The sequence below is a fragment of the Micromys minutus genome (assembly GCF_963924665.1).
Source record: "Micromys minutus genome assembly, chromosome: 8".
Classification (NCBI taxonomy): domain Eukaryota; kingdom Metazoa; phylum Chordata; class Mammalia; order Rodentia; family Muridae; genus Micromys; species Micromys minutus.
Genome location: NC_137977.1, coordinates 28,768,468 through 28,792,596, shown reverse-complemented (window position 1 = coordinate 28,792,596; position 24,129 = coordinate 28,768,468). Strand labels below are relative to the sequence as shown.

The window sequence follows — 24,129 nt, the reverse complement described above, 5'->3', positions numbered from 1 at the left end:
GAATCTATGGAAATTCTGCTTCATACTCAAGTGTCCTGAGAACCTTTCTAAGATGCCCCAGGGAGGCATCTGGTCACATTTTCCAATTAGTCTCATCGATGGTATTGTTTTGGTGTCAGAGGTGATGTGGGAAATGTGGGACTCAGCAGTAGAGAACCTCAAACACAGCCCTAAGCAAGCCATTCACCGCGTTTCACTGACTTCACCTGGAGAGTAATGTGCGCCAGGTTCTTTGGCATGGCCAGGATATTAAATGAGGCAAAGCTGGGCACTCTGGCTCACACCTGTAGTCCTAGCACCTGGGAATCTGAGGCAGGAGGACAAATTTGAGGCCAACTTGGCTAAGTTCCAGGCCGGCCTATAAATACACGGTGAGACCTCTGGGAGGGAAAAGTTATAAATACTTTGTGGGTAAGTTAATGGGATGTGAAGGCGAAAGCTATTTCTTGGCTTACACCCTGAAAAGATGTTGGGTTCACCAGTTCAATGCACAAAAGGGCCCTGGGGACATACCTGAAAACGGGGATGACGTAGTCACTTGGAAAGATGCCAGTTCGTCCAGTGACTAAGGAGAGGCCCCTCAGCCAGCCGTCCTGGTACTTGCCCAGAACCCTGATGCCCTCTCCCTTCTGCAGAGCCAGCTCCTCGGGTCCGTGGGCTGCGTAAGAGTGCAGGGCTACAAACCTAGAAACACAAGGAGCTGGTAAAGGAAGCAGAACGTGCCTGAGGAGGGTGCAGAGCTGACGAAGAGTAAGGGGAAGCCAGACCCTATAGCTCACCTACCAGCACCTAGCAACAAACATCACTAAAAATGAGAACTTAAAAAAAAAAAAGATTTATTTGATATAAGTACACTGTAGCTGTCCTCAGACTCACACCAGAAGAGGGCATCAGATTCCATTAACAGATGGTTGTGAGCCACCATGTAGTTGCTGGGAATTGAACCCAGGTTCTCTGGAAGAGCAGCCAGTGCTCTTAGCTGCTAAACCATCTTTCCAGCCCCAAAAGGGAAACTTAAGTATGGAAGGCAGCCAGAAGTGGAGCAACTGGGCTGGAAGGCCAGGGGAGGAAGCAGGCCTTCGTCTCTCCCCTCCCTGTAGGTACAAACCACAGATAAGCCAACATGGGCACTGTGACAATGGGGAACTGGCCTTCAGCAGAGGAACAGCTTGAAGGTCAGGAGCAGTGGTAGAGGTGTGTGGCAGTCTACCTAGTGCCTTCTCAGGTCTGTCTGTGGAGGGTCTGAAGACAAAGGCTCAAGAGACCAGAGTCATCACACAAACTGAAACATTCTTTGGGCTGAGAGTAGGGTTTGTTTGACTTCTGGGAACAGCCCGGGAAACAGCTGGATGCTGTAAAGTGTACATTAGGAAGTAGGAGGCACGGGTGATTATCACACACATATATATTTTCACACATAATGATTCCACTGGGGACTGGTGGGTGGAGGGGAATCGGTTTGTGTCATGCAAACAGGAGTGAGAAGAAAGACTTCTAAAGTTCACCCAGGAATCAGGTAGGTGGTGTCCAGGTATGAGTCACGATAGTGAGGACAACAGGGAACAGTGAGGCTGAGTTGTGAGAACAGCAGCCTCGTGAGAGGCACTGAAGGAAGAACTTAATAGCTGTGCTGGATTCGGGGTCACCTAATATGGGATTCTGTAAACTCCACCCCACAGTTACCTAGTCATTTTACAGAATCCCAACACCTCAGCCCGGCATGTCCAAGCTTATGACATTGTGACATGAGGTTGTCATTTCCAAAATTTATGCCCCAGAACTGTATAATTGCACTTTCAAAAAAAAAAAAATAACAAGAGCAAAATAGATCTGGTAATGTTTTAAGTTAGCTTATGACTTTGTGTTGGGCTGCATCCTTAGCTATGTTTGGTCTCAAGTAGCATGTACACTATAGGTTGGACATGCCCAGTAGTCCTCTGAGATCCTAAGGACTGTGGGATACTCCTAAACTCTTTATCAAAGTGTTTTTCTTACCCTAATACTGAATGTGTGTGTGTGTGTGTGTGTGTGTGTGTGTGTGTGTATTTTAAACTTCATTGACTATAGCCAAGTCAATATTCACTATGACCCAATGTATTAAATCTGAAGTGAGACAATAGAGACAGCTCCATACTCAATCTCCTAGCAATGTTGTGCTTTGTAATCTGTGCTTTTCTCATTCATGGTCACCACCATCAGTGGAAGAGAAGGAAGTGGTGTCGTCAGCTGTTGGGATGCTCCGGGTTGGGCATGAAGACTAGGTGGCAGAGGGGGTTGCAAAGATGAGATCTCCATGCCAGGGGCTGAGGGCAGGTAGGCTCCAAGTGTTTTACTCACATGTTAGTTGAGAGGTGTTGCTGGGAGCTGGGCACACTGACCGTGGCTGTGGAATGTCCTGGGGAGGCAGTGCTGACCTGTACAGGCAGAAGAACAGCCAAGCAGAACCAGTGAGCACCACAAGCCAGGTGCATGAACAAGACACAGAGCATCTTGATACAGCTGAAAACAACAGCCATGCCCAGCACTGCTCAGCACCGCCCAGCATCACCCATCCCGCCCTTTCTCTGCTTTGTGGTTTTGGGCAGAGTGAGGTGGAGCAGATATGGCCTGCCCCGGTAGTGTATCAGGGTTGGGTTCCCAAAGGAGTTTAGCAGAGTGTGGCAGGGTGTCCCCACAAAGCCAGCAGGGCGGTAAGCTTCTCTGTTCCACCCCACCTAGGTCTTATCTATGTGGGAAAACTGTATGTAGAAAGTAATAAGACAACTAACAGGAACTCAGGACTTAGCCCATCCCCCATTTTATAAGTGCCTTATATGATACTTATAAATCAACAAATTTAGTTCTTATCAAAGGTAGCTTATTAATTAAAGGGGACACTGTGGGGGACAAGATTTACTTAACTAGGACAGTTTAAAATGAAGTCTAGGATATGAGTCTACCTGTTTATTAACTACTGATAGTATTAAAACACATACATGCATATATACATACATACATACATAAACATATACATACACACATACACATCAGGGTATTTGATAATTTACAGAATACAAATTTGAATTCCTTTCATTTCTCCCAGATAAAAACACAACAGCAATGATAGAAGCCTCTAAACTCTGCCTGCTCTCCTAGGGGAAAAATTACTCTGTCTGTCTATTCATCTATCAATCATCTATCTATCCATCATCTTATCTATCATCTATTTATTATCTATCTATCTATCTATCTATCTATCTATCTATCTATCTATCTATCTATCATCTATCTATTCTCTCTCTCTCTCTCTCTCTCTCTCTCTCTCTCTCTCTCTGTGTGTGTGTGTGTGTGTGTGTGTGTGTGCATATGGAGGTCAATTCTCTCTGCCATATAGGCCCTGGAGATAGAATTCAGAACTCACATCTTTACCTGCTGAGCTAGCTCATTAGCCTTTATCTTGTTTTTTTTTTTTATCTCCCCTTCTTCTTTCTTTTTTGAGTCAGGATCTCTCACTGGGACCTGGGCCTTGCTGATCATGCTAGGTTGGCCAGCCAGAAAACCATCTCTGGGATTACAAGTCTATACCACTCCATCTGTGTCTTTTATCTGGATTCTGGGGATTGAATATAAGTCTTCTCTTTTGTGTGGCAAACATTTTAAAGGCTGAGCTACCTTAGAATATTTTCCTGCTTCCTTTTCCAGCCTTGCTTCCTATCTTAGCGACAGAAACCCACTGCTGCAATGAAACAACATGAACAAAAGGCAAGTTGGTGAGGAGAGGGTTGATGTGGCTTACACTTCCCCATCACTGTTCATCACTGAGGGGAGTCAGGTCTGGAGCTCAGACAAGGTAGAAACCTGGAGGAAGGAGCTGATGCAGAGGTCGTGAGGGATGATGCTTACTGACATATTCTTCATAACTAGCTCAGTGTGCTTTCTTATAAAACGCAGGAACAGAATCACCTACGATGGGGTAGAGCCTTCCCCATAAATCACTAATTAATAAAATGCCCTACAGGCTTGCTTACAGCCCTCATTTATGGAGGCATCTGTTTTGCTTGTTTTGTTTTCAGAGATAGATGTTCATTACCTTCAATTATTATACAGTGCATGTAAGTACAAAGGTATTGTAATGCACCCCATAAAACTCATACAAATATATCCCAACAAAAGCAAAGCAGAAAAATACCATAATATGATACTTTCCTATCACAGTTGGAGTGGATGTTGCTTACAGAAAATGAGATCCAAGTGAGGAGGACACCTGGACAGTAAAGTGTCCTCTGGAGTAAGACTAGGACTAGAAGATTAAAGGGACGTCTGATATGTATTGTTCTTTCTGGTTCACTACACACCATACACCGTCTCTGTCTGTCTGTCTGTTCATCCGTTCGTCCGTCCTTCAGTCTGTTCCTTCCTCCCTCTCCTGTTAAAGTGTACACCGGCCTGTTTGGGTGGGTTACGCCAGGCAGGATAAGCTCATCCCCTTTTGCTTTATGTCTCAGCTTCATTTGGGGCTATTGGTTGTTCTTTTTTCTTTTTAGATTGTGTGTGTGTGTGTGTGTGTGTGTGTTTGTGTGTGTGTGTTCCACATATGTGCACATGTCTGAGGAGACTAAAGGAGCACGTGGGAACCCTCTGGAAATGATGGTTGTGGGTCCTGCACAAGAGCATCAGAAGTTCTTAACCACTGAACTAGCTACCTAGTGCAGGCTTTGTCTTAACTGAGGCTTCCTCCTCCCGAATGACTTTACCTTGTGTCAAGTTGACATAAAACTATCCAGCACCATGGACCCCTTGTCAACTGGACACACAAGCATGTCACTGTCAAGCTACAATTTTCCCTTTTACTTCATCCCCAGGATGAGACACTAAAATCACTATCACAACACAAAACATTAAAAATTAAAACTTAAAAATTCCCACAGTCTTTACAAATTTAAACATTTAAATTCATTCTATTTAAAACATCCAAAGTCTCTTTTAAAGCCCAAAACCAATTTCAATATTTAGTCTCTCAGGTGTGGGATCCTGTAAAATCAAAAATAAATACATCCTTACTTCGAGAGGGAAATACCAGGACACAGTCACAATTAGGTCAAAGAAATGTCCAGTATCTGGGCTCCTCCTAAAAGTTTGAGTTACTTTTCTAGGTCTAGCCTCTGTATCACACACAGCTTGTCTTTTAAACTTGGGCAGGGTCTACTTCCCACGGCTGCTGCTGTTCTTGGTGGGTTGTTCCATGGCAGTGGCATCTCCAAATTCTGGGGTCTTCTGCTGCAACTGGGCAGCACTTTCACTAATACGCCATGGTACTAAGCCTCAACTTTTTGTATGGCCCTTTGAATCCTGAGATGTCAACTGCAACTGAGGCTGCATCTTCACCAATGGCCTCTGCTGGCCTCTCAGAGCACCAAGACGTAGCTGCTTTCCACGAACCTTTCATGCCTTCAAAATGGCACCATCTGAGTGACTCCTAACACTACCAAGTTTGGCTACCAGCTTGAGGTACAACCATGGCCAACTCTGGAACACAGCTTCTGTGTGCCGACTTTCAGGAAATACTTCCTAGAAGAATTCTTCTAGTGATACTGGTCTTTTCTTAATCACCACTGATTTCTCAGCTTCAGCTGACCAGCATCAGTTACCCCCGTAAAACAAAGATGATTTAGTGGTTCTGCTCTCTGGTTAGTTGGGGCCAATTCTTCAGCCTCAGCTGAGAAGAACCACAGGTCTTCATACAAATGGCTCCAGCAGAATCTTTGCTTCCCTTTGGAACTCCATAAACCAGGCTTCTATTGTCTGCATTGAGGTCAACATTCTTGTCTTCTAATCTCTGACAAAGCAGCCTATTGAACTCTCAAATACTTAGTGGCTCTTCTAGCCCAAAGGTTCAGGTCCTTCCACAATCCTCCCCAAAACCTTGTCAAGACCGTCAGGGCAATCAATACCTTACAATCCTGCCACCGATGTCTGTCTTAGTTAGGGTTTTATCGCTGTGAAGAGACACCAGGACAACACCAACTCTTATAAAGAAAACACTCAACTGGGGCTGGCTTAGTATACAGAGTTTACTTCATTGTTGTTATGTTGGGATCCATGGTGACGCACAGGCAGAGATGGTACTGGAGAGGTAACAGAGTTCTAGATCTGGATCCACAGGCAGCTGGAAGAGAGCAATTACTGGACCTGGCTTAGGTATACAACCCTAAGGTCCATCCCAGGTGACACACTTCCTCTAACAAAGACACACCTTCTTGAACAAGGCTACACTTGCCAGTGTCAGGACTTAAGCATTCAAGTATGAGTCCCTGGAGGCCATTCTCATTCAAGCCACCTTTCTCCACTCCTTCATCTCTGCTGTGCGATCTCTTTGGCCACGCTGTTTCAGTTATGTACTTCTCACATCTTTCCTCTTACTTCTATTTTCTATAAAAAAAATCTACATCATAAATAATCATGTGCACAGCAAGTGTATATATAATTTTATGCACCACTTACATAACAGTAAAGTGATACGCATATCCATACCACTCAAGTCAGAAAACAGATAGAAATAGGATATTGTGAAGCTCTCGGCATCTTCCTCAATAACCAACCATGTGGCTTCCCTCCCTCTAGAGCAACAAAGTAGCAACAAAATAATTTTATGCTTGGGGGTTGTGGTGGTTTGAATATGCTTGGCCCATGGGAAGGTGTAGCCTTGTTGGAATAGGTGTGGCCTTGTTGGAGGAAGTGTGATATTGTAGAGGTGGACCCTGAAGGGCTCCTATGCTCAAGCTCCACCCAGTGAGGAAATGAGAGCCTCCTCCTGGCTGCCTTCTGATGAGGATGTAGAACTCTAGGCTCCTCCAGCATCAAGTCAGCCTGCAACAAAGCCATGATTGTCATCAAGATGATAATGGACAGAACCTCTGAAACTGTAAGCCAGCCCCAACTAAATATTCACCCATATAAGAGTTGCCTTGGTCATGGTGTCTCTTCACAGCAGTAAAACCCTAACTGAGACAGGGGTCCCCACAACATAAGGAACTGTTTTAAAGGGTCACAGCATTAGGAATGTTGAGAGTCACTGCTCTTATTATTGTGCTAAAATGTGTGCTAGTCATCCCAGGGCTTTTTGGGAGTTTCTCCCACTCTGGTACACATCTTTACACAGGCTTCTCTGTTTTGTCTGCTATGAACATCATATGAAAGCACATGGGGCCGGAGAGATGGCTCACTGGTTAAGAGCACTGACTGTTCTTCCAGAGGACCTGAGTTCAAATCCCAGCAACCTCTTGGTTGCTGGCTCACAGCCATCTGTAATGGGATCTGATTAAAGAGAGCAACAGTGTACTGCCTTCTGGAAAATAAATTAATTAAAAGAAATTAAATTAAAGAAAAATAAATTTAAAAAAAAGAAAAGAAAGCACACAGAATAAGTATATTCTGTGACATGGAGGTTTGCTGGATATTTGTGGTTCCTGTCTCCTCTTTCATGGCAGGAGTACACCACCATGGGACTAATCTGTCGCTTATCTGACATTTGGGCGGCTTTTAGTTTGGGGCTGTTATAAACTGTGTTGTTGTGAACATTCCCGTACATGTCCCCTGTGCCCATGTACAAGAGTTTCCCCAGGATATACATCCAGGAATGGAATTGATGGGCTATAGGGTAGGAGCCTGTTCAGTTTTATTAGGTAATAACAAATTGTTTCCCAGTGTGGCTGTAACAATTTTCAAGTCTGCCAACAACAAATGACAATTCCTGTTATTTCAGAGTCTTGCCAGCATGAGGTCACGTGATCTTTAATATCTGCTCATGTGGTGGTCTGAAATGCTAGCTCATCATGGCTGTACATTCATGTCTGTGGATGCAAAATGGATTTGAGCTTACTTTTTCCCGTTTTCAAAAGTTTACTGACCAATCTTAGTATATGAAATGCCTGTTCCAGATCCTTTGTCATCCCAAAATCCTTGGCTTACTTATTATTTTCTCATTAAGTTGTGGAATTTCATTATTTTTAGATAGAAATTCCTTGAAGCTTTATATATATATATATATATATACATACATATATATATATATATATGATATATATATTATTCTGTGGGGTCTTTTGGTGAAAAAATTAATTAAATAATGTATTCCTACACAGTCAGTACTTTTGAAAAAAATCTTGACTAAAATGTCTTTTAATTTCAAGGTCCTGAGGCATGCTTCTATGTTGCCTTTTGAAAGTTTTAGAGTTTCACCTTTCATATATACATTCTTTAGTCTACATGCAACTGATTTTTGACGAGGTAGGAATCCAGTTTCCTTCTTTCCCCACACAGATACCCAATTGGCCCAGCATCATAGTTCACTCTTCTCTTGGGACTTGCGGAGCTGTTTGCCGTAAATCACCTCTCCACGCTGTCTGTTTCCAGGTTTTCTAGCATATTCCATTGGTTCAAAACAAACTGGAGCTAAGTCCGAGCCAAGTTAGTGATGGCAGTTTTAACTTAAGATGCGTGATATCTGACCTGCAGGCGAGTCACTCCGCACAAACTCTGCCCCCTCACTTTAGAGGTCATTTGGCTCCTGGCTTTTTCAATGTTTCCTTGGAACCTTAGAGTGACTTTTTGTGCTTCATGAAAACAAACCCAAAAACCTCTAGAGGTGTTGACTTTGGGGGTCCATTTTGGGTAGAATAACAACTGTAAGATACTGAAATGTGGGTGTGGTGAGATCGGAGGAGTACGACCGAAGGCCAACTCTGGCCTTTCAACTCCTATCCCGTGTAACTCCTCTCAGCGGTATAGCGCGTTCTTCTCTTCGACCGTTTGCTGTAAATCAAATCTCTGCACTGTCTAGCATATGACACGGACTTAAAAGAAACTGGAGCTAAGCCTCCCTTCCTGCCTCCGTCCCTCCTTTCCTTCCTCCCTCACTCCCTTCCTTCTTATTTAACTTTCCGAGACGTCAGACGTCGTACTTCCCAGTTGCTCTGGATGGCCTGGAACTTGCTATGTGATAATGCCAATCACCTGGTTCAGCCGCTTCAGTGGTAACGCCGATGGGCCACCACACCTGGACCAGATACCATTTAAAGAGAGATACTGAGTTTTCCGGTCTAAAAGGCTGACGTATTTCATTATCTATGTTGTCTGTTTTGATCTTGAGAACCGCAGAAAACTTGACACAATAGTGCCTTTCCTTAATCCCAGTCCCGGGAGAGCAGAGTCCCCAGAGGATCACATTCTGCAACATACCACGTTCAAGGCCAATCTGGTCTGTGGTGAAAGCCTGACTCAGATACAAAGAAATGACACTATAAAGCCTGTAACTTTACACCCATTACTTGGGAGGCTGAGGCAGGAGGATTGACATTTGAGAGCAATCTAGATTACATGGTGAGTTCCAAGTCAGCCTGAGGTAAAGAGTGAGACACTGAAAACAAAAGAAAACAAAATAAAAAGTAAAAGAAAATTACCTTCCTAGTTTTCCTTTAGGTAAATAGACAAGAGGCTGTGTTTACAGTCGCCAGTTTGAGACTAGTAAAATTGACAGCAGTATACCTATTCTCAGTGCATTATTCCGTACTCAACCTTTACTTCTTGCTTAGTCTGCTGGCCAGGCCTCTAGGCAGGGCTGGTCAGAAATATGGCAGGGTCTCGTTCTAACCTTCAAGGGCCCAGCATTTCACCACTAAGCAAGATGTTTGCTGTAGATTTTAGATAGATCCCTCTCACTGGATTCCATTAAGAACTTTATTCCTAGATACATTTTCTAGTGTATGGTAAATAGATATAGAATTCTATCAAATATTTCCATATATATATATATATATATTATTTTTCCATACTGCATTTTCTCTATATTCTTTAGAATGTTACATAGGTCTTTTTCTTTAACTAGTTAATATGATATATTAGTGGAATTACTTTTCATTTATTTTTATTTTATATGTATGGGAGTGTTGCCTGTGGTCTGCACATCTGCATACAGTTTCCTCGGGGGTCAGAAGAGGGCATCAGGTCTTTCGGAATTGGACTTATGGACAGATGTTAGCTACCATGAAGGTGCAGGGAACTGAACTCAGATCTTCTGTAAGAGCCATTTCTCCAACTCTGTGTTTTTATTTTTTATTTATAATATAAAGAACATCCCTGACTTCATGATATACATAGAGCTTTTTTTTTTTCCTTCTCATTTTGGAAAAGTTTAAATACCATCTTCTCAAAGTTGTGAAAGAACTTAAGTATACACCTCTCTGAGGTTTGTTTGTTTTGTCTTGTTTTTATATGTGTTTTTAAATTCAATTAACTTCCTTCCTGTCCATCTTTTCTTTTCTCTCTGAAAGGATCTGGCTATGTAGTCCTGCCTTCAAACTCAAGAAACTTCCTCTTGTTTTCCACAGCATTGGTGCTGTAGGCATGCACCATCAGTTTGTCTCATGCGTAGGGTAGACTATGTGCTAAGATTCCATTTGCCTGCAGCAGAAACTTGTCTCCACATTTTCCAGACAGACCAATCCCAAGCTGTGATGTGTCAGAACATCCAGTGAGTCCCATGATGTACCCACCCGTGACCCAAACAAGAGAACCCTCTATCCCAAGAAAGTAGCTTTTGTGTTAGAAAGACTGGTTGCTGAAGTACATTTCTCCAATGGAGAGTTGGATGGACCAAACCAGTCAAGCAACTACAACATTTTCCCTCTAGAAACTGGTTCTGAATTCCTAGGGAATAGGGCTTTTCTGTTACTCCTTTGCCATGTAATCCCAGGCAAGTGGACCTGGCTGTCCCTGAATTCTTCTGTCTGACTTAAGTGCTCTTTAATAGGTTTTTCTGGGAATACTTATCAAGAGTTCATAAGTCTTAGAGCCTCACTTCAGGAGAGATAGTTGGGGAGGTAAACCAAAGTTAGCTTAAAAGAAAAATTAACTGAAAACAATTGTTTTGGAGAAATTTAGAGAACCTAGACACCCTTTGACAATACAGTGTCTATTTTTGTGATCTTCACAAAATTTACTATTACATTGTATCTATTGACTCAGGAAAGAAAAAACAACCCACTTCTCTAAAATTATTAGAAGAACAAGGGAGGTGGTTTTCTTAGGAAGAAAAGAAATCAGGTCGGGTAGTGCATGCCTGTAATCCAGCACACAGAAGGTGAGGCAGGAGGATTGTGACTTTTGAAGCATGGCTGTACTACATAACATGACATTTTCCCTTAACCCTGACCTTTCCTCTTTTTTTCCCTTAAAAAAGAGTAGAGGAAAAAAAAAAACAACCACAATTCCCTATATTATCAAATCAGTTGTCCCTGTTCCCTTGGGGAATTTGAGTTCCCACACGACAAGTAAGCTCACAGCCCTTGACATTTTAGACATACCTTTCCCAGTAACCCAAAGTCACCTGATTCTTTCTTGGTGGCAGGCCAGCTTTCCTATTTGGATTACTTTATGAGAGACCATTATAAAAGCATCCCATACTCAGGCTGAGACCTTGGTTGGTCATGAAATCTTTTCTTCTCCCAAGATTAATAGAGATCATGGATTCCAAGCTTATCAATAGCTTGGTACCCTCTCTAGAGACAAGCCTGGTTGTACAAATGGAAGGACTTTTAACATTTTCTCCAAAGCCCAGTTTCCTTGTTTAAAGGGGTGTGTAATCTCACTGAGGTAAAATGGGAGGAACCAAAATAGATTTCTGAGAATGTACCTGCCACAAAAGCTTGTGTTCACAGAGGCCACTCATTCCTAATTTATTTTCTCATGTAATCTTTATAGTAAGTCAAAAAACCAAATACTACTTCTGTGTGTACACATGTCTATGCATATTTTTGTGTGTGACCCTGGGTGTATATACATGTTCATGTGAAGGCCTGAGGTCAAACTTGGATGTTATACCTTAGAAACCATTCCCTGCCTCTCTTTTAGACAGGTTCTCTATGATATGAATCTGGTCCAATAGGCTAAGCTGGTTGGCCAGGGAGCTCCAGGGACCCACTTGTCCTCTGGTCTTCCAAACTAAGCATTACTATATCTTCCTCATGCACGTTTTGCTGACAAGATTGCTAAGCAAACACATGTTACAATAATTTGCCAAGGGCCACAGGGCCAGGAGGTTGGAAGAGGTCGGATCTGAACTCGAACAGTCTGGTACAGAGTTCATTCCCTCAGCCCCACTTGCAATGTCTAAGGTAGCATGTATATTTTGGAGGTAGGATCAAGGTGCCAGGGATAGGTAGGGCTGGAGGGTTCTCAGAGGACAGGCAACAGTGAGGATTAGAACCACAGGCAACTCACTAGCCTCTCAGTTCCTCAGAACTGTCTCAGTCCCTTATTTGTGAGGCTGAGTCAATACGGGTTTGCCCAGTTTCTGAGAGATCTACAAATGTGCTTGAGACTTCTCAGCCACCTCTCCCCTGTAAGTTTTATGAGTAGATTTCACAAGACAGAGGCAGCAGAGCAGAGCCTGCGGGAGAATGGTGGCGGCATTTGAGCTGGTGCATACACCGTGCTCACTGGTCAAGGCAGATGCTACCACACCTAGTGACACTTTGCTCCTGGTCAATGGCCAGGTTAGATGGTCATCCCTGTCTAATAGTCAAATGTTATTTTTAAGACTTGTGGGCAAGGGCCTTTGGCTTTTATTAACTATAAAAGTCTTGAAAAGCCCAAAGACCCCAGCTTTATTATTCTTAAAGGGTTTATTATTTATGTCTATTTATGTGTGTGTGTGTGTGTGTGTGTGTGTGTGCAGGTCCTCGTGGAGGCCAGAAGAAGATATTAGATGCCCTGGAGCTAGAGTTACAGATGCTTGTGAGCCATACAATGTGGGTACTGGTACTAGCTTGGGTCCTTTACAAGAAATAGCCTTAACCCCAGAGCCATATCTTTAGCCCCACCCTCTGGTTTTAGGGTCTCAGGATGTGAGAGCTGAAATAGACTTTAAAGTCAATGTAATCCCCAAACCTTAAGGAGTGCAAGTGGCATGCTGATGGTCACTGGCAGAGTTTCGCATCAGCCAGGCAAGGTCTACCACAGAGGGATGCCTGTGTCCTGGGAGCTGGCTGGGACAGGTGCTAGACTTGCTTTCCTGTCTCTCTCACTTATATTCCTGACAAAACCTTCAGGGCTTTCCCAGTGCACGCCTCTGCTCTCCTGGTGCCCAAACTCTAGAGAATGCAGGCAGCACAGAACAACTAGAGGAGACTGAGGCTAGTTAAATGCTTTCTCTAAGGGAACTGGAGATGGAGAATGAATGAGAACTGCCTCTGACGGTCTTTTCCTTCTTGACTGGTTTATTCTCCAGCTAGAATGAACTTGGCTATAGAATTCATCCTCATATATCACATTGCTCCCCCCTTGTACCCGGAATGTTTACTCTTGTGGGGTCCCTTACCTTCTGGTGTCCCTCCCATTTACTTATGTACATGGTGTTGGGACATACAATTATTTCTCTATATGGGAGGCTAGACTCTAGGAAACATGGTGGACTGGCCTGAGGCCCAAGGTTACAGGTGACTTTGCCTGTTTGGGGACAGAGCCCAAATCTAAAGCATCAAAGTATGGGCACAGCGTCCTCAAGGGAGGGTATAGATTAAGCTCAAAATTGCTGGCAAGGTATGAGCCAAGAAGGCAAAATTGATGAGATAGGCTGAATGTAGGACCAACACCCTTTATCTACATTCAATGGCATTCATCCACCCTAGCTAGAGACTCCTCTCTTTCGCTGCCTTATTTCTTATTTAAGTCCTCATTCATACAAGGATTTCCTTACTCATCTACATCTCTCTCTTATCCAATCTCTCCATCACTTAATTGTTCATTCATTCTTGCTCACGTTCAGTGGCCCTCTCTCTCTCCCTCCCTCCCTCCCCTTTTCCCTCCCTTCCTCCTTCCCTTGCATGCTCTGTCTCTCTGTCTCTGTCTTTGTCTCTGTCTCTGTCTCTGTCTCTCTCTCTCTCTCTCTCTCTCTCTCTCTCTCTCTCTCACACACACACACACACACACACAAACACACAGAGCCACAGGCACATTCAAGAGGTTCCATTCATTTTTCTATTTGTGTGTTCAACTCACATTTACTAAATGTCTTGCCCTGCCAGGTTCAGCTGGACTTAACTCTGGAATGGTGGAAGGTACCAGTTACTCTGGCTTCGTGGGGTTAAAACCAGTGAGGGAGCACTTAGGCAAACTCTCAGACAAGGTGGGTAGTAAGAGAGGCCTCCAGTGTGTGTAGTCAGCCTGTGTGGTGGGTACGGAATGTTCCTTCCCCCCTACAGGGTTCAAAGTGACCAGACATGCATGCGCACAAAGCCTTACAAAAGAAGAAAGATCAAGGTCCCGGGCCAACCAGCTTTTTCTGTAAAGGATCAGAGAGCAAGTATTTTAGGCTTTTCATTTAGTTTCAGTCAAAATCACCCAACTCTGTCATTGCGGTGTGGAATTGGCCACGGATAATACCCACGGAGTGAGCCTACCTGTGTGACAATACACTTTATTTTCTGAGCACTGAAAGTAAGACTTTTCCTGCCTGTTATAGAGGACTATCTTTTTGATCTCCTCTGTACCCCAGTTCCAAACCAGGGAGCAGGCAGGACTTGTCCCATAAGCTGGAGATTGTCAGTATTATTTTTTTTTAATATAAATCTTAAAAAAGAAAAGATTCATCTTTTTATTTTATTTTTATTTATTTATTTATGTATTTATTTATGTATTTTATGTATAGGAGCACACTGTAGCTGTCTTCAGACACACCAGAAGAGGGCATAAGATCCCACTACAGATGGTTGTGAGCCACCATGTGGTTGCTGGGAATTGAACCTAGGCCCTCTGGAAGAGCAGTCAGTGCTCTTAACTGCTCAGCCATCTCTCCAGCCCTGTTAGTATTATTTTAAGTCAAAGAAACAAAAGAATGGAAGGTGATTTCCAGGTGCAACAGTGACGTGGTCAGTCCTTCCACAGGGACCTCATTTTTCAGGTTGGTGGCTGTAAACTACCTAACACCAGGCTCAGGAATGAAGGCCAGGAAGGCAGTCTCCCAGGTATTTTCTGCCGCTTGAACCAAGGCAGGTGAGCGATTAAACTAGTAGACTGTGCTCCAGTGTACACCTGCTCACATCTGTCCAGGGACTGCTTCCTGACTATACATACAAGTGTGGCACGTCACCAGGCCTCGGTCACTTATACCCAGATGAAGAAATGACTGGCATATGGCAGGCCACCATGTTTGTGAATAGGAGCTTAATGACAGCAAATGTTCTTAGCTAATCTGGCTTAGGGAGAGCTAAAGGCCTCAAGGAAAGAAGCAGAAACATAGGGAAGGACTTGAACTGAGTCAGGCCAGTGGCAAAGATCTGGTCTCCTTTCTGTCCTCGGTCTCTCTGTCCTCAGTGCCCTACCTAGCAGTCAGCATGGGAAAGATGTGTCGGAAACAGATACATTGGTGTCTGCAACATTATTCGCTGTGTCAGAAGATTTTATTGTGCACCAAGCTGTCTGACTCCTCACTAGTTGCTTGATTGTTCAGGGGAGGGGTAAGAAAAGAGGGAGAAGGATGGGTTATTTTCTCTCTTACACATGACTTTGAAATACAATAAGCATTTTTTTTTTTTAATAAAAGAAAATGCCCCATTTTTTTTCTGGGAACTTTCTCTATTTTTTTCTGTTCTTAGGATATTGTTACTCACAGAAAGTACAGTTGCTAAGTTGTTAACAAGGGGCTAAGATAGGGAACATGTTTACTCTTTTCTATGGAAACAATAGAAAGTCCTGCCCATCTTTCCCCCCATAGAAATGCCACCCTGGAAGAAAGCCCTCCCAGAGTACCTTGTTTGCTAAACAAACTTGGATGTACCCCTAGCTCAGTATAACCACCTAAAAATGACAAAGAAAACGATTGTGGCCTTACAGACCTTAGATTATAGACTTGTCACATGACTTATGTGACTCATTTCCTATGTCTGGGTGTGACAGACATTACTAATCAATCCCATAATTTTTCTTGCTGTGTCTGTCTACTTCTTAAGAATCATTTTAAAACCATTTCTGTGGATAGTTGAGATTCCCACTTCTGCTGCTGGTGTAGGGAAAGACTTGGAAAATAGTCAATGTGGGCTGAATAACCCTGAGCTAATTATGGGTTATCCAGTGAAGGAGCTTAGTTTCTTCAGTAAAAATCGAATCAGCTATTTATTGGCAACACCCGAGGTTGGAGTGGTATTTGGGACCGTAGCACTGAATCTGTCATAAATGTCCCCTTTCCTTTGGGTTGAACTGAAGTGGAAACAGAACCCATTTTGGTGACTCAATCTTTTGATTCTTTCAGCTTCTTTCAGGCCTTCTTCCAGGGACTGACAAACCTACTTGTCCCATCTTTGAAAAATTTCAGATTCCTCCAAAAGCCCTGAGTTCAGCCTCAGAGTTCAAGAATCTCTGTTAAAACGCTGAGGTGCAGACTGGGCCACTCCCTCTTTCACCCAGACAGGGTTGGGTCTCCTTAGTGGTTTACTGGCCAGGATTAATTGGGCAAAGTGGTGATGTAAAGTTTAACCTACTTGGGGAAGTGCTGAGTCAGGGAAACCAGAGAAAGGTTAATTACCAAACCTGCTTTATCACCAGAAACCAGGCTTTCTCTAGAGTACCTTGGGGAGCTGGGGGCTGGGCTGGGGATGGAAGTGTATAGAAGTGACCATGTACCAGGAGCCCTGCACCACTCTAAAACTAGGCTATTGGGCAGGGATGGCTGCAGCTCCTGCCTTGCCTTCCTCATTTACCTGTTTGACTGCTATTGAGCTCCAGGTCTCCATTTGCACCTTGTTTCCCCTAGGCAACCTTCTTGCTTCACAGAGCAGGTGGACCCTTCATCTCAGATTTTCTTCAGGCCTCTCCTTCAAACCTTATAGCATTTTGCATACTTATAACTATGAAAGGTGTCTACCTTGCTAGTTTGGAGCTTCCCTAAATGCAGTGACCAAGTGTCCTATTTGCTGAGTGTCTGGCTCAAGTGTTTTGGGCATAGTGCATATCTAACAACTCTTGATTGACCGTTCCACTGACAATGCAAGAAAAAACAGGGTGATTCTTGGCTTAGGACACTTATCAGGTGAGAGCATAACTCCTAGAAAAAGCTAAAAGGTAGGTGTGTGTGTGTGTGTGTGTGTGTGTGTATCTGTAGAATAGTGGACAAGGAGCTGGCCCTACCTCAGCCTACATCTCCATTTTCCAATGTCTTTTCTCCTATGTGTACCTTTACTGTCTTAGCATGGGTTTACTTGGGATTATTGCTGAGGGTCTGAGTTTAGCAAGTGGAATTGTCCCAGGGGACACACGGATAGAATACCAACTTAGACTCCTGCACTTCTGGAATTATCACTGCCTGTCAAGGAAGCAAAGGGGCTTCTTGGAAGCCCTCACATTCCCACTTTATCAGGTCATTCCTCTGAATGACTCACTCCCAGCAAGGATGTTCTGTACAGGTCAATCCTGGGGCAGGAGCAGAGGAGATACTTAATAGTTTCCTGGTTTGACCTAATAAAAACAACAGAGGGGACATTTACTGGGTCAGTTAGTTACCTTTGCTAAATCCAAGCCATTATCTCCTGTACATGGAAAACTGAGGCTCTGAGGGAGAAAATATCTTTCCAAAAAGTCCTTCTGTTCAGGAAGGAGCCATGAATCCCTGCTCCAATTCTAACAATCCCAAAGCCTGTAGCTCTGCACAGATGTTTACTAAGTTCTTTGTCTCAGGGAAGGAGCCTTTCTGACCCTCAGCTCTCTGAGGCTGGGAGCACTACAGTTGCCTGAACAGGAATAGATATGACTGCCCGTGAGGCTGTGTGTGAGCTGAAGAGAAGAGGCTCCCTAAAATGGCCATCCTAAACTGGGTAACGGTAGCAGCCCTTCTCTTGGATCTGTCTTCAGAAAGTGTTGTCAAGTGATTCACCATCATTCTCTGTTGGGTAAATGCCACCAGTCTCCTTAGCAGATGAGGAAACTGAGACCAGGATGGGCTGGACACCTGGAGGGTCACACACTGAATGGGACCCCATGTGACTGGTGTCACATCCACCATGTTCCTGGTGAAGACAGTCACCACTGCCCCCTGGGATCATGCCACACACCGGATTTTATGCATAAAGACTCTTATTTCTACTTTCAATTGCAACTCAGTGTCTATCTGATGAGGTGGGGAGGCTGAATCTGTCAAGGAAGGACCACTTCCTGCCAGTTTTCTTACAGGTAAAACAGATTAAACTCCACCCCCGCCTGATTAAGCCCCTTTCACCTATCGCCCACCCGATTTTGCTAGCCGTTGTCAGGGATCTTTTTAGTCTTACAAATGACAATAATGACACCTTGCCAGCCACCGAACACCTTTGCAAGAGATGCTTCACGGAAAGACTTAGCCCATTTTGCAAACGAGAACACTAATGCCATTTAGTTAGTAGATGGAAAAGTCATAATGAGATGCTCGGACTGAGTGAAATACTTTACGTTTAACTCCTGATCTGCCTTTCTGACAAAAGTTTGAAAACCAAACCAAAACACAATCGTAATGAGTGCCCAGGTTCCTCTAGGCTTTCTGTATGCAGTGTCCAATAATCCATGGGATACGAGAGCATTCTCACTGTAAATTTGATTTATGTTCCTTTTTGCTTCTGAGTACACTCACATAATTCTAGTATGAAAACCTACATTTGGAAAATAGAAGATCATCATTCATCCCCACATCAACCTTGAAGCCATTTCGTCTCTAGATTGCACAAGCTCAGACCTCCTTCTCCTGGTTTTGGCCCTAACATGGAAACTAGACCTTGGGGAGGGTGCAGGAATGCACACACAGCCAAGGAACCTAGGACACTTGGGCCAGCCTGAGGGCAATGATAAGGATGTAAACAAGGAGATTGGCACAGACAGTCAGAGAGACGTTAGTCTAGCTGGCAGCAGCCAGTGGAAAAAAGGGTTAGCAGTTCAGTTATAGCAAACAGCGAGGCAGGACATCGGTGAAAAGTGAGTCCTATTTTAGTAAATGCTCAGGAATGAGTTGGGTAGGGGATAGAGATCAAGGATATCATCTTTGGAGTCCCTGGCTTATGAGCTTCTGACATACAGGTGTGTGGGATCTGACGTGTAACCCAGAGAAAGGTCTCTGTGTAGTGTCTGACACACAAGGTGCTCTCGAAAGCAAAAGTCAATACTACAGAAGTGCTGCAGTTTAAAAAGAAATCCAGCAGGAAGGATGGAACTGGAATGTCACCAAGAATGAAATGGCACTCAAATCATTAGGAAGGACGACTGATGGGGAGTTTGGGAACCATTGGAGCAGGCTAGTGACATGTTCATTTGAAGTCATTTTAATACAAAAGGAGATGCACCCAACCATTTTGAACCTCTGGATGTGTTGTGATAAGTATTTAAGTTTAACAAGAGTGTTAGGCTAACAAAATAAAGCTGTGATGCCATTTTCAATAAATGGTTCTGGGACAACTAGATATCTACATGCATAAGAATGAATTTGTACCGAAATCTCATAACATATGCAAAAACCAACTGCAGTTGGGTCCTAGACACAAGAGTAAAAGATAAAGTTGTAGACACTATAAGGTTAAATCTGAAGTTTTGGTTAGGTAATAGTTTTCTAGCATGGATAAATTAGACATCATCATAATGAAAACATTTTGCATTCTAAGTGATATTAGGGAAAATATGGAAAAGCAACCTACAGAATGGGAACATTTTGCAAATCATATATCTGACCCAGGACTTTCTGTAGAATATGTGAAGAACTCTTTTACAACTCAATTAAAAGAAGACAAAGAACTCAATTAAAATATGGATGATACAATTATTTCTCTAAAGAATACTTGTTTAGTAAACTTATGAATAGATACCCAGTGTCATTAATTATAAGAAATGCAAATTAAAACTACAGTCAGACACAGTGATATGTACCCATAATTTCAGGACTTGGGAGGTTAAAGCAGGAGGGTAGCAGGTTCAAGGCTAGTCTTGGTTACACTGTGAGAGCCTGCCTCAAAACAAAAGAACAAAACCCAGAAAAACCAAACATACATACAAAATTTTACAGTGAAATACTGTACTTCATATACACTAGGGTGGCAGTTCTCCATAAGGCAGACAGTCCACACATGTTGGTAAAACCTGGAAAATTTGGAATCATTGTGTTGTAGTGGTGTAAATATAAATAAAATATGCATTCAGTTTGGAAAGTAGTTGTGAAACAGAATTCTGTGAGAGAATGATGGTCATGAATGATCAGCTCCATCCTTAGGTTTATGTGTATGTGAAAATGTCCCTAGACAAATGGTCTTGCATGCAAAGGCTCCTAGCAACATTTTTCACAATAGACAAATAGAAACTACCCAAAATGCCTACCAGCTGATGAATGGGTCAACTACATCTTATGGCATTTCCATACACTGGAATATCATTTGGCCATAAAAAGGGATACAGTACTAATACTAAAGTACTGCTTATATAGATAAATTTTGAAACACAGACAACATGAAGCACCGTCACAAAAGAGCAAACAAAAATCAAAAACCACTGTGAAGATGCAACTGTCACTATTCAGAATTTTTTTGAATTTAAGAAGACAAAAGACTTGTGCAGTGCAAGGGCTAAGGAGGCCAGTGAATGCATAGAGTAAGAGAAATTAGGGAAATGTGGTAAGCCAAAGTAAAGTGCTCATTTGAAGAGAATGTTTATAAGGCAAGTCAAGAAACAAACATGGAATCTTGAAAATGTAAAAGACAATTTTGTTTGCTGTTTGCTAATATTATGATAGTGCTAAAATATTTTCAAAGACACAGTCACTATAATAGATAATTTGACCTGATGTCTGGGCTTTCATTTATTTCACAGAAGAATGGGGTAAAGAGATAAACTGGCCCAAGTGTGTTCATTATAATATTTTGAAAAATTTTATATAGATTTAAAATATAGTATTCATGATCTGGCTCTAAGTCACATTCCAGAAGCCTCAGCTCGTCACATAGCTGTAAACACACATGTACTCTAGTCAGTGATAATCCAGAAGGTAAAGTTAATCTGGATGAGGTAGTACTTTTAATCCCAGCACTTGGGAGATGGACACAGGATTTCGAAGCCATCTTTGACTATATAATAAATTTGAAACTAGCTCGGGACTGGCCTCGTGAGGTTTTGTCTGAACACGTACCCACCTACACACATGCTAATTTTGATATTCAAAAATCATGGCAATGATTGGACAATAATATAGCAACTTATTACTAAGATTCATATCAAAAAATTAAAGTAAATAATAAAACTGGGACTAAAGACCTCATTTTCACATTTAGCATCTTTTGAGTGTAGATTGATTGAATGAGAATCATGAAATGAATGAAATTTATATTGGGGAGAGATCCATTTAGGAATATTACCATTATTCACCTCTGTACATTCTCATAGATGGTGGGGTTAGCTAAGAATCTTAAGCATACATTTGCATTGTGTGAGAGAGAGAGGGAGGGAGGGAGGGAGGGAGGGAGAGAGAGACAGAGAGACAGAGACAGACAGGGAAGAGAGAGAGATAGAGAGAGGAAGAGAGGAAGAATGAGGAGGAGGAGAAGGAAGAAAGGAAAGGAGAGGAGAGAAGATAGACAGACAGAGTCAGCCCAAGGGGGGATTATCAATACTCAGTAAAAACCATCTTTCATAAAAACCTGAGATCTAAGTTAGGCTAAGAGTCCTTCATGAAGGATGGGTTACCCATAGAGCATATCCAGACTTAACTATAGTTCTTGAAGCTGCTTCACAGTAGTCTAGACACAATAGTCTAGAGGCACCTTTTAGCTCTCCGAATTCTCCAAGATACATTTCTCTAGGAACTCAGGGAAGATGCCTAGACTTATTTCTATTGCCCAGGCATAGGTGGGAAGGGGAATTACATGTCTCACACTAACTTGCTTTTGTCCTCTCTGTCTTCTCTACATTGCCTAGGTAATAAAAACAAGAGGGTTTCAGATATTCTACAGTGACATACGTGAGTAAAACAATATCCCCAACTCTGAGAAACTTTCAACCTATTGAGCAATGTAATAAGATATATGCATACTGGCTTTATATATTGATGTTCTAACATGTTGCTTAAAACAACATGTTATACAAGCATATAGTTAATACAGAAGAGACACTAACCCTTGCAAAGGATGATTGACAAGAACTTCCTCGAAGAAACATTATGTATTTAGAGCTTAAGGGATGGGTACTTCTGAAAAAGGCAAGTGAAGCAGAAATACATTCCAGGAGGGTTGCATTATTTAGCCAACAAAAAATTTTGTTCATTGTCCAGAATAACTCAGGCCTTTCAAGGGATATAAGACCAAAAAAAAAAAAAAAAAAAAAAAGAGTGAGTGGCGGCCGCGTGTGAGTCGCCCTGTAGGTGTGGAGTACCGTAACATGCACGCAGGTAAGCGTGCTTTCAGACAAAACCTCATGTGGTCAGTTTCAGGCCAGTTTCAAACTTATTATGTAGCCAAAAATTGCACTGAATTCCTCATTCTCCTGCATCTGTCTCCCAAGTGCTGGGATTATGAAATTATGAATGCTGTCATATCTAGATTAATTCTACCTTCTGTATTATCACAGACTAGTGCATGTTTATGACTGTGTAAAAAGCCGAGGCTGCTGGAATGTGAATTGTAGCCAGACTGTGGACCACTTGGTACCACACTCAAGAACTCTTTTAGGGGAGGGAGAATGGGTTACACTCGAACTCTGGCTTAGTTTTTTGCCTTGAGACAGATGATGTCATCTTTTCCTCCCAGAGACTTGAGTGCTAAAGGCTCACATCAGTGCCTCTTCGGAATATTTGTGCATCATCATGTCTGTAAGTCCTCTCATGGTTTTTGGCTTTTAGTAGCCACTTAATAAATGGCAGATTTTATTATTACCGTTCCTTGGGACCTCCGGGAACCACTGGTGATTTGGGAAATAGAAATGGCTAAAAAGAGTTACATTTTAAACAGTCACTACAAAATTATATTTGTAAAAACGAGAGGTTGTGGGAGGGGCTGCACCAGGGTGATGTCATGTGATTGAGCATGGTTCTAGGAGGCCAGGAAAGAGACTAGAACTATAGTCTAGACAAGCGACAAGGTTCAAAACTCAGAAAGTAGCAAGGGTTGGATACAACATTGACTATTTAGGAGGCAGAATGGGCTTGCCAAAAGCTGTAGGTAAGAGGTTGGGAAAGAGATTTTAAATAGCAAGTTTACTACTTGGGTCTGACATATAGGAAGAGGAGACTCTGAAGGGGATGGAGACAAGAAGGGAGGAAGTGGAGGTGCTGAGGTAACAGGCCCTCTTAGCCTTATTGCTCTGTGAGTGTGGCAGACATTGCTTTGTGAAAGAAGCTCCAGATCCTGAATCCCAGGGCAAGGAAGACCTTGTACTTGTGACTACTTAAAAAGGTGCTGTATCACCAAAGGACTTCTTTCTGTAAGTTGTATGTCATACTCTTGGCAGTTTTTTTTCTTCTGAGGTCCTAGAGGGAATTCCCAGGCTTTCTTTAAGGTCAAGTGTGTTCGGGCCAAGACACCCACCTGATCTTCTGCACTGAAGGTTCCAAAGAACCTCCTCCAAGTGCTCAGGTCTGACTCAGTCATGTTTAAGTGCAGTTGTTTCTAGCCCACAGATGCAGTACATCATCTTTGAGGCTATTAGTGCATGGTCTACCCAGGCAAGTGGTTTCCTACAGCTAGGAAGACACGAAGACAATGAGAAAATGCAATCCCATTCTTCTGGCTCCTTGGAGTGAAGGTAACAATTACACAATGATAACTTGGGCAATTCCAGCCTGGTTTTATCACAGAGGGGAGCCAGAGCATTTAACTAGATTGGCTTCTATGCTGACTTTGTAAAATAACTTCTTATTATCCAGCCTCCTTTTTTTCTCTTGTTGTTGGGACATACATGTGATTTGCAACCTTTCGAAAAGAAATGCCCTGGACTTTTCACTACATAATCTACAGCAAAATCATATTCAATTATCTTTGGCAGCACTTGGCAGGCAGAAGTAGGCTCATCTCTGTGAGTTCAAAGCCAGTTTGATTTACATGGTGAGTTCCAGGACCATGTGGTGAAAATTTCTCTCAAAATTTTTCAATTATCTTTCTGCCAGGGAGA

General features: G+C 42.7%; 1 protein-coding gene across 1 annotated transcript in view; it reads right to left on the bottom strand.

The window, feature by feature from the left end:
• The window catches only part of SH3RF2 (SH3 domain containing ring finger 2), a gene marked incomplete at its 5' end in the record, with an annotated part of 58,722 nt that overhangs the window by 15,906 nt on the left and 18,687 nt on the right, over window positions 1–24,129 (bottom strand). The window contains 2 exons of the mRNA XM_080920102.1: window positions 514–684; window positions 2,338–2,414. Coding sequence (XP_080776228.1) covers window positions 514–684; window positions 2,338–2,414 — 248 coding nt within the window. The remainder of the gene's footprint in view (window positions 1–513; window positions 685–2,337; window positions 2,415–24,129) is intronic.